Source organism: Oncorhynchus masou, unplaced genomic scaffold (assembly GCF_036934945.1).
Source record: "Oncorhynchus masou masou isolate Uvic2021 unplaced genomic scaffold, UVic_Omas_1.1 unplaced_scaffold_3897, whole genome shotgun sequence".
NCBI classification, from domain to species: Eukaryota; Metazoa; Chordata; class Actinopteri; order Salmoniformes; family Salmonidae; genus Oncorhynchus; species Oncorhynchus masou.
Window position 1 is genome coordinate 22,513 of NW_027010299.1, and position 10,937 is coordinate 33,449.

Below are 10,937 nucleotides of genomic sequence, written 5' to 3' on the forward strand. Positions count from 1 at the left end.
TACACAATAATATATAACTATGATACTCTGCCCTACACTATACTATATAACTATGATACTCTGCCCTACACTATACTACATAACCATGATACTCTGCCCTACACTATACTACATAACTATGATACTCTGCCCTACACTATACTACATAACTATGATACTCTGCCCTACACTATACTATATAACTATGATACTCTGCCCTACACTATACTATATAACTATGATACTCTGCCCTACACTATACTATATAACCATGATTCTCTGCCCTACACTATACTACATAACTATGATACTCTGCCCTACACTATACTATATAACTATGATACTCTGCCCTACACAATACTATATAACTATGATACTCTGCCCTACACTATACTACATAACTATGATACTCTGCCCTACACTATACTACATAACTATGATACTCTGCCCTACACTATACTACATAACTATGATACTCTGCCCTACACTATACTACATAACTATGATACTCTGCCCTACACTATACTACATAACTATGATACTCTGCCCTACACTATACTATATAACTATGATACTCTGCCCTACACTATACTATATAACTATGATACTCTGCCCTACACTATACTACATAACTATGATACTCTGCCCTACACTATACAATATAACTATGATACTCTGCCCTACACTATACTATATAACTATGATACTCTGCCCTACACTACATAACTGATACTCTGCCCTACACTATACTATATAACTATGATACTCTGCCCTACACTATACTACATAACTATGATACTCTGCCCTACACTATACAATATAACTATGATACTCTGCCCTACACTATACTATATAACTATGATACTCTGCCCTACACTACATAACTGATACTCTGCCCTACACTATACAACAATGATACTCTGCCCTACACTATACTACACAACTTATACTCTGCCCTACACTATACAGTATAACTGATACTCTGCCCTACACAATACTATATAACTATGATACTCTGCCCTACACTATACTACATAACTATGATACTCTGCCCTACACTATACTACATAACTATGATACTCTGCCCTACACTATACTACATAACTATGATACTCTGCCCTACACTATACTACATAACTATGATACTCTGCCCTACACTATACTACATAACTATGATACTCTGCCCTACACTATACTACACAACTTATACTCTGCCCTACACTATACTACAATACTGATACTCTGCCCTACACTATACTACAATACTGATACTCTGCCCTACACTATTCTATATAACTATGATACTCTGCCCTACACTATACTATATAACTATGATACTCTGCCCTACACTATACTACATAACTGATACTCTGCCCTACACTATACTACACAACTGATACTCTGCCCTACACTATACTACACAACTGATACTCTGCCCTACACTATACTACACAACTGATACTCTGCCCTACACTATACTACACAACTGATACTCTGCCCTACACAATTATACACAAGTATGTGCTCACCTTATTTCCTTTGAACCCAATCCAACCCTCAAGATAATATACAGTGGGAAAGAACAAATACATCAGGATACGAGTACATAACAGATCAGAGATATGGGGTGTAATGACATATAGTAATCTAAATGTATTTTTCGTCTTGTACCATTGAACCTTCCTGAATGAACCCTGGTTAGATGTGCCAAATAAAGACCCAGCACAACTCACTATTTATTCTACAAGTACTTTATTTAGCATGTGACAGCGTCTGTGGTACAGGCACCATTTGGGTGGTAAAAGAGCAGTAGGCTAAAAACTAAGAGGTTCAACACGTACCGGCATTGGAGCCAGTACCTAGACAAGAGGTTCAACACGTACCGGCATTGGAACCAGTACCTAGACAAGAGTACAGATGATCAAACACTAGCAGGTGGTGTGAGGGTAACAGGTACTCAAAAGGTCCAACTGTGAGGGTTAAGGCCAACTGGAAACATACCCTGGGTTAAGGCTAACTTAAAAAACCTACCCTAGGTTAAGGCCAACTGGAAACCTACCCTGGGTTAAGGCCACACAAAAAACCTACCCTAGGTTAAGGCCAACTGGAAACCTACCCTGGGTTAAGGCCACACAAAAAAAACTACCCTAGGTTAAGGCCAACTGGAAACCTACCCTGGGTTAAGGCCAACTGGAAACGTACCCTGGGTTAAGGCCACACAAAAAACCTACCCTAGGTTAAGGCCAACTGGAAACCTACCCTGGGTTAAGGCCAACTGGAAACCTACCCTGGGTTAAGGCCACACAAAAAAACCTACCCTAGGTTAAGGCCAACTGGAAACGTACCCTGGGTTAAGGCCACACAAAAAACCTACCCTAGGTTAAGGCCAACTGGAAACCTACCCTGGGTTAAGGCCACACAAAAAAACCTACCCTAGGTTAAGGCCAACTGGAAACCTACCCTGGGTTAAGGCCACACAAAAAACCTACCCTAGGTTAAGGCCAACTGGAAACCTACCCTGGGTTAAGGCCAATTGGAAACCTACCCTGGGTTAAGGCCACACAAAAAAACCTAACCTAGGTTAAGGCCAACTGGAAACCTACCCTGGGTTAAGGCCAACTGGAAACCTACCCTGGGTTAAGGCCAACTGGAAACCTACCCTGGGTTAAGGCCAACTGGAAACCTACCCTGGGTTAAGGCCAACTGGAAACCTACCCTGGGTAAAACAAACCGGAGAGATCATCCCTCACAGCAGCTGAAGTGAAGATGGTATGAAAACAGTATCTTTCCACAAGAACATGAGCAGTACAGTCCTTTCAGAAAGGGGTCACGACTTACTCCACATGAAAAAGTAAACAAATATACAGTATCTTGATTAGGTAAGTATTTAACCCCGAGTCAATACACATTAGAATCACCTTTGGCAGTGATTACATCTGTCTTTCTGGGGAAAGTCTCTAAAAGATTTGCACACCTGGATTGTACAATATTTGCCCATTATTCTGTAAAAAAAAAAAAAAAAAAGCTTCAAGCTCTCAAGTTGGTTGCTGATCATTGCTAAACTTTTTCAAGCTGCATTAAGTCAAACTAGGCCACTCAGGAACATTCATCGTCTTGGTAAGCAACTCGTGTATAGTTGGCCATGTTTTAGGTTATTGTCCTGCTGAAATTGTCTCCCAGTGTTTGTTGGAAAGCAGACAACCAGGGATTCCTCTAGGATTTTGCCTGTGCTTATAGCTCTGTTTCCTAAAAAAAAAAAAAAAACTTGTCCTTGCCAATGACAAGCATACCCAGAACCTGAAGCCACCGCCATGCTTGAAAATATGGCGAGTGGTACTCCGTAATGTGTTGGATTTGTCCCAAACATAACTCTTCATTCAGGACAAAGTACAGCCCTTTACATATTTTTGTAGTTTTACTTTAGTGCCTTATTGCAAACAGGATGCTTATTCTGTACAGGGTTCATTCTTTTCACTGTCATTTAGGTTCGTATTGTGGAGTAACGGCTGGCCCCACAACGTTGTATTATCCAATCACAGCCACTAAACCCTGTTTTATAGTCACCATTGGCCGTATGGATGTGGTTTCCATTTTTTTCTCCGGCAACTGAGTTAGAAAGGACGTCTGGATGTATTGATACACCGTCCCAAGTTTAGTAACTTCACCATGCTCAAATGGATATTCAATGTCTGCTTTTTCTAAAATGTTTAGCCCTCTACCAATAGGTGCCCTTCTTTGCGAGGCATTAGAAAACCTCCGATCTTTGTGGTTGAATCTGTTACATTCACATTTAAATGTATGGGGAGGTACAGCGATGACTCATTCAAAAATCATGTTCAACATTATTCAGGCAACTTAAGCACGTATTTAAGCCATAAGGGGTTGAATACTTGACGAGACATCAGTTAATTTAAATGTGTCTAAAATAAATAAAAATACATACGCCGCTGACAAAATGGGATATTGTGTGACAAAATCTGTTAAAAATCAAGCTGTAACAAATAAATGTGGATCGAGTCAAGAGTTCTGAATGCTTTCTGAAGGCCCAGGTAGACTACAGACATGGCAGGACATCACATCAGCTCAGTTAAACAGTGTATAGCCGACATCTATGAAACTACAAGACGTACTGTATAGATCATCTTTGTCAAAGTGTCCACACGTGGAAAAAGGCTCATGTCCATATACCAAGGCCATATTTAATTATTATATTTTATTGCGGTTTTAATTCTCTAAACATTTTCAAATAGAAAAAAAAAGTAGATAGGACTTGTAAAAGCTTGTCAATAAATCGGTGCTTCAGTGTCGTGATCTTCACAGTACATATATAACAGGATAAACATACTATACAAGTGTTGCTCAGTTGGATGCCCTCTGCCAACAATGTCAGAATGTTTCCCATCGTAACAGAATTGTGTTGTAGTCTTCGGAGCTGGGGTGGGTAATGGCTCACTAATATGGAGAATCAACTATTGGTAAGATGGAGAATTGGGTGGGGGGGGGGGTGAAACTAAAAAAACTGAATCAGTCAAACTCAGTTTCCCTTTATTTGAGAAAAGCGTCAAGCTTTTTCTGGATATTGTCAAACGAGTCCATTCCCATGTAGTCCGCCTGGCCCTGCTCCCATTTCTGCTTGCGTTCCTCGGATGTCTCTGGTGACATGTATGGCTCAGTGTGATGGGAGTCATGTGACGAGCTGTTTCCCTGGAGGAGGAGGGAGAACAAAAAGAATATTAGAAGGGAGCGATTTGATCAATTACGGAACAAGCCACAAGACTAAGAGCTCTGGAGAACCAGTGGTTCCTTTGCAGTCAGTGCAGCAACAGAACAGTAGCACACATCTAAAAACCTGGCATTTATAGCAAGACATTTCCACTACTGCAAACCACCCATTTACTCCATCATCAGAGAACACGCGGCTATGGTATTAGCAAAGCCAGGTTGTTGTACAAACAGATTGTCCACAAGCAGTGACAGTTAGTGACCAGGTGTTGGTGGTGATGCTGGGCTTAACATACAACTAGTCTTCATCATACCTTCCAGCCACCTTCCTTGTGACTATTGATCTGTGACCATGACCCAGGCCAGTGACCATGGTGGTCACAATTTTCTTTGACAGGGGACTGGAACTTTAGATGGACGAATGAGAGGGTTAAACATCAATAGCCTTCAAGGCTGAAGTATCACTACATTTTAGAAAGACGAATCATAATATATATCTCATATATATATGTGATGACTTGGATGCTTATTGTTAGTAAAAAAGTAATGTTGGGCCCACCTCCTGAATTAATATAGATATATGTAAATATTCATTCAGGAGGGTCCAACATGACTTTTTACTAACAATAAGCATCCAAGTCATCACATAATTCAAACTGTTATAAACTGTTTTGCTAACAGTTTCTGTAGAGAACGACAAGAGGTTAATACTTCTAGATGAACTTCCACACAGCCAGAGTGGAAAGGCTGGTCTCCGTATCCTCCACCATCATGGGCACCACAGAGGAAGAGTAGAGGAACCACCAGTCCAGAAGGAAGCTGGTGTGTGTGGAGGTCTCCTGCATGTCCCCACTGACCCTCTTGGTCTTGGGGTCGTACGTGTAGCTCCACGGCTTGGTCTGACCCAGGAAGTGGACCACCTTGGCGTTGCCACCGTATCTGGAACAGAATACATGTTGATTTACTGAGCTCTTGTTGTGAATGTAACTCATATCTGGCAGTTAAAGACTGTTGTAAATGCTTTGGTTTGATAAGTTCGAACACGGAGAGCCCGACGGGCGAAGGGGAGCGAGAGCCCGACGGGCGAAGGGAGCGAGAGCCCGGCGGGCGAAGGAGCGAGAGCCCGACGGGCGAAGGGAGCGAGAGCCCGACGGCAGGCGGGAGCGAGAGCCCGACGGGCGAAAGGAGCGAGAGCCCCGACGGGCGAAGGGAGCGAGAGCCCGACGGGCGAAGGGAGCGAGAGCCCGGACGGGCGTGGGGAGCGAGAGCCCGACGGGCGAAGGGAGCGAGAGCCCGACGGGCGAAGGAGAGAATAGCCATTGTGACAGAGGCATAAAAGTCTTTAAACAGAAGGCCTCTATTTCGTCCGATGTTCTCGGCTCTGTGGAACTCAGGCTGGTTATCGAACCCCACGAGGCCGCCCCCTAAATTGACTGGTGGCATGAGAACACTAATGACTATCGCCTCACGCCTACCCGTTCTCTCGCAGCCCAAGAAGACTCTCGCTGCCAGGGGTTCCACAGGTAGTCTACTATTGAGTCACTGCTGCTGGCTGATCTTCCACCCCCTTAAGGTCAATGTCCACACCCTGATGCAATCGAATTAGCATTATAAAATCCCATCTAAAATCTGTCAGTTTAAACTACAGATGTTGTTGCATTGGCTGCTTCTTACTCCACCTGTCACACCTGCAGTGAAAGAAATCAGAGAGGAGCTTAAAAAGTCCTTTGTAGCGTCCCAACGGTTTGGCCTAAAAAAATAATAATGACCCCTCTATGAAAAGAGGAGACTCAAGAACACGGTGGTGTTCTCCATTTTGCTCTACGACCCCCCCCCCCCCCCCCAGGCTCTCAGGAACATGTCAGCTGTTTTCCTCTAGGATACCCCCACAGGCCTCATCTGAAGGTCCCTGGGTACCAGTTAAACTAATGAATGGAAGTACAGTATACACATCCCCCAGTTGGAAAGAAAAATAAATGCAGTATATGGAGATTTTTGGGAGTTTTGGCACTTAACTACGGGGTTAAATACAAGTAAAAAAATATATGTTGCCTCATCTTTCTTCTCTCAGATATAGGACAGACCTCAGAACAAACTTCCTTTACATTTTTTGTGGGTGGACTTTTGTTCCATGTGTTTCTATTGGCAGTAAGGACTGTTATTCAATGTGTTTCTATTGGCAGTAAGGACTGTTATTCAATGTGTTTCTATAATAGCAGTAAGGACTGTTATTCAATGTGTTTCTATAATAGCAGTAAGGACTGTTATTCAATGTGTTTCTATAATAGCAGTAAGGACTGTTATTCAATGTGTTTCTATTTTCTAATAGCAGTAAGGACTGCTATTCAATGTGTTTCTATAATAGCAGTAAGGACTGTTATTCAATGTGTTTCTATAATAGCAGTAAGGACTGTTATTCAATGTGTTTCTATTTTCTAATAGCAGTAAGGACTGTTATTCAATGTGTTTCTATTTTCTAATAGCAGTAAGGACTGTTATTCAATGTGTTTCTATTTTCTAATAGCAGTAAGGACTGTTATTCAATGTGTTTGTATTTTCTAATAGCAGTAAGGACTGTTATTCAATGTGTTTCTATTTTCTAATAGCAGTAAGGACTGTTATTCAATGTGTTTCTATAATAGCAGTAAGGACTGCTATTCAATGTGTTTCTATTGGCTAATAGCAGTAAGGACTGCTATTCAATGTGTTTCTATTGTCTAATAGCAGTAAGGACTGTTATTCAATGTGTTTCTATTTTCTAATAGCAGTAAGGACTGCTATTCAATGTGTTTCTATTGGCTAATAGCAGTAAGGACTGCTATTCAATGTGTTTCTATTGGCTAATAGCAGTAAGGACTGCTATTCAATGTGTTTCTATTGGCTAATAGCAGTAAGGACTGCTATTCAATGTGTTTCTATTGGCTAATAGCAGTAAGGACTGTAATTCAATGTGTTTCTATTTTCTAATAGCAGTAAGGACTGTTATTCAATGTGTTTCTATAATAGCAGTAAGGACTGTTATTCAATGTGTTTCTATAATAGCAGTAAGGACTGTTATTCAATGTGTTTCTATTTTCTAATAGCAGTAAGGACTGTTATTCAATGTGTTTCTATTTTCTAATAGCAGTAAGGACTGTTATTCAATGTGTTTCTATTTTCTAATAGCAGTAAGGACTGTTATTCAATGTGTTTCTATTGGCTAATAGCAGTAAGGACTGCTATTCAATGTGTTTCTATTGGCTAATAGCAGTAAGGACTGCTATTCAATGTGTTTCTATTGGCTAATAGCAGTAAGGACTGCTATTCAATGTGTTTCTATTGGCTAATAGCAGTAAGGACTGCTATTCAATGTGTTTCTATTTTCTAATAGCAGTAAGGACTGCTATTCAATGTGTTTCTATTTTCTAATAGCAGTAAGGACTGCTATTCAATGTGTTTCTATTTTCTAATAGCAGTAAGGACTGCTATTCAATGTGTTTCTATTTTCTAATAGCAGTAAGAACTGTTATTCAATGTGTTTCTATAATAGCAGTAAGGACTGTTATTCAATGTGTTTCTATTTTCTAATAGCAGTAAGGACTGCTATTCAATGTGTTTCTATAATAGCAGTAAGGACTGCTATTCAATGTGTTTCTATTTTCTAATAGCAGTAAGGACTGTTATTCAATGTGTTTCTATTTTCTAATAGCAGTAAGGACTGCTATTCAATGTGTTTCTATAATAGCAGTAAGGACTGTTATTCAATGTGTTTCTATAATAGCAGTAAGGACTGTTATTCAATGTGTTTCTATTTTCTAATAGCAGTAAGGACTGCTATTCAATGTGTTTCTATAATAGCAGTAAGGACTGTTATTCAATGTGTTTCTATTGGCTAATAGCAGTAAGGACTGCTATTCAATGTGTTTCTATTTTCTAATAGCAGTAAGGACTGTTATTCAATGTGTTTCTATTTTCTAATAGCAGTAAGGACTGCTATTCAATGTGTTTCTATAATAGCAGTAAGGACTGCTATTCAATGTGTTTCTATTGGCTAATAGCAGTAAGGACTGTTATTCAATGTGTTTCTATTGGCTAATAGCAGTAAGGCAACATATTTTTTTCAATACATCAAGGGGTCTTGAAATTCAAAATCAAATAGCTAAAATGATCCTTGGTGTGACTTTAAAACAATTCCTTATAGTTTAGTGGACCCCCCCCCCCGGCTTCGACAGGGCTTCGACTCTGACTGTTAATGCTTTGGCAGGGAATTATAGACACCTCAAATATTTAGTTTGAGATTTAGCAGAATCTTTCTCAATGTAAGAAATACAGATATCTAGATAATAGTTAGTGCCTAAACCAGCAAGTTGATCTCCACACAGTTCTCTATCACATGATGACTTACTGTTTGAATGCTGGAAGGGAGGTGTAGACTGAGTACTGACTGTCTGAATGCTGGAAGGTAAGTGTAGACTGAGTACTGACTGTTTGAATGCTGGAAGGGAGGTGTAGACTGAGTACTGACTGAATGCTGGAAGGGAGGTGTAGACTGAGTACTGACTGAATGCTGGAAGGGAGGTGTAGACTGAGTACTGACTGAATGCTGGAAGGGAGGTGTAGACTGAGTACTGACTGTCTGAATGCTGGAAGGGAGGTGTAGACTGAGTACTGACTGTTTGAATGCTGGAAGGGAGGTGTAGACTGAGTACTGACTGTCTGAATGCTGGAAGGGAGGTGTAGACTGAGTACTGACTGTTTGAATGCTGGAAGGGAGGTGTAGACTGAGTACTGACTGTTTGAATGCTGGAAGGTAAGTGTAGACTGAGTACTGACTGTTTGAATGCTGGAAGGGAGGTGTAGACTGAGTACTGACTGTTTGAATGCTGGAAGGGAGGTGTAGACTGAGTACTGACTGTCTGAATGCTGGAAGGGAGGTGTAGACTGAGTACTGACTGTCTGAATGCTGGAAGGGAGGTGTAGACTGAGTACTGACTGTTTGAATGCTGGAAGGGAGGTGTAGACTGAGTACTGACTGTTTGAATGCTGGAAGGGGAGTGTAGACTGAGTACTGACTGTCTGAATGCTGGAAGGGAGGTGTAGACTGAGTACTGACTGTTTGAATGCTGGAAGGAGGTGTAGACTGAGTACTGACTGTCTGAATGCTGGAAGGGAGGTGTAGACTGAGTACTGACTGTCTGAATGCTGGAAGGGAGGTGTAGACTGAGTACTGACTGTCTGAATGCTGGAAGGGAGGTGTAGACTGAGTACTGACTGTCTGAATGCTGGAAGGGAGGTGTAGACTGAGTACTGACTGTCTGAATGCTGGAAGGGAGGTGTAGACTGAGTACTGACTGTCTGAATGCTGGAAGGGAGGTGTAGACTGAGTACTTACTGTTTGAATGCTGGAAGGGAGGTGTAGACTGAGTACTTACTGTTTGAATGCTGGAAGGGAGGTGTAGACTGAGTACTTACTGTTTGAATGCTGGAACGGAGGTGTAGACTGAGTACTGACTGTTTGAATGCTGGAAGGGAGGTGTAGACTGAGTACTGACTGTTTGAATGCTGGAAGGTAAGTGTAGACTGAGTACTGACTGTTTGAATGCTGGAAGGTAAGTGTAGACTGAGTACTGACTGTTTGAATGCTGGAAGGTAAGTGTAGACTGAGTACTGACTGTCTGAATGCTGGAAGGGAGGTGTAGACTGAGTACTGACTGTTTGAATGCTGGAAGGTAAGTGTAGACTGAGTACTGACTGTTTGAATGCTGGAAGGTAAGTGTAGACTGAGTACTGACTGTCTGAATGCTGGAAGGGAGGTGTAGACTGAGTACTGACTGTTTGAATGCTGGAAGGGAGGTGTAGACTGAGTACTGACTGTTTGAATGCTGGAAGGGAGGTGTAGACTGAGTACTGACTGTTTGAATGCTGGAAGGGAGGTGTAGACTGAGTACTGACTGTTTGAATGCTGGAAGGGAGGTGTAGATTGAGTACTGACTGTCTGAATGCTGGAAGGGAGGTGTAGACTGAGTACTGACTGTCTGAATGCTGGAAGGGAGGTGTAGACTGAGTACTGACTGTCTGAATGCTGGAAGGAGGTGTAGACTGAGTACTGACTGTTTGAATGCTGGAAGGGAGGTGTAGACTGAGTACTGACTGTCTGTGCTGAATGCTGGAAGGGAGGTGTAGACTGTACTGACTATGCTAGACAGACTGTTTGAATGCTGGAAGGGAGGTGTAGACTGAGTACTGACTGAATGCTG

General features: G+C 41.6%; 1 protein-coding gene across 1 annotated transcript; it reads right to left on the reverse strand.

Annotated features, from left to right (window-relative positions):
• Positions 1–1,714: 1,714 nt before the first annotated feature.
• On the reverse strand, positions 1,715–9,563 carry LOC135534737 (glycogenin-1-like; the record flags this gene model as incomplete). Its single annotated transcript, XM_064961627.1, has 4 exons — positions 1,715–4,683; positions 5,016–5,132; positions 5,418–5,640; positions 9,474–9,563. Coding segments are annotated over 4 exons (589 nt in total), but the record flags the coding sequence as incomplete, so codon positions are not given.
• Positions 9,564–10,937: the final 1,374 nt, after the last annotated feature.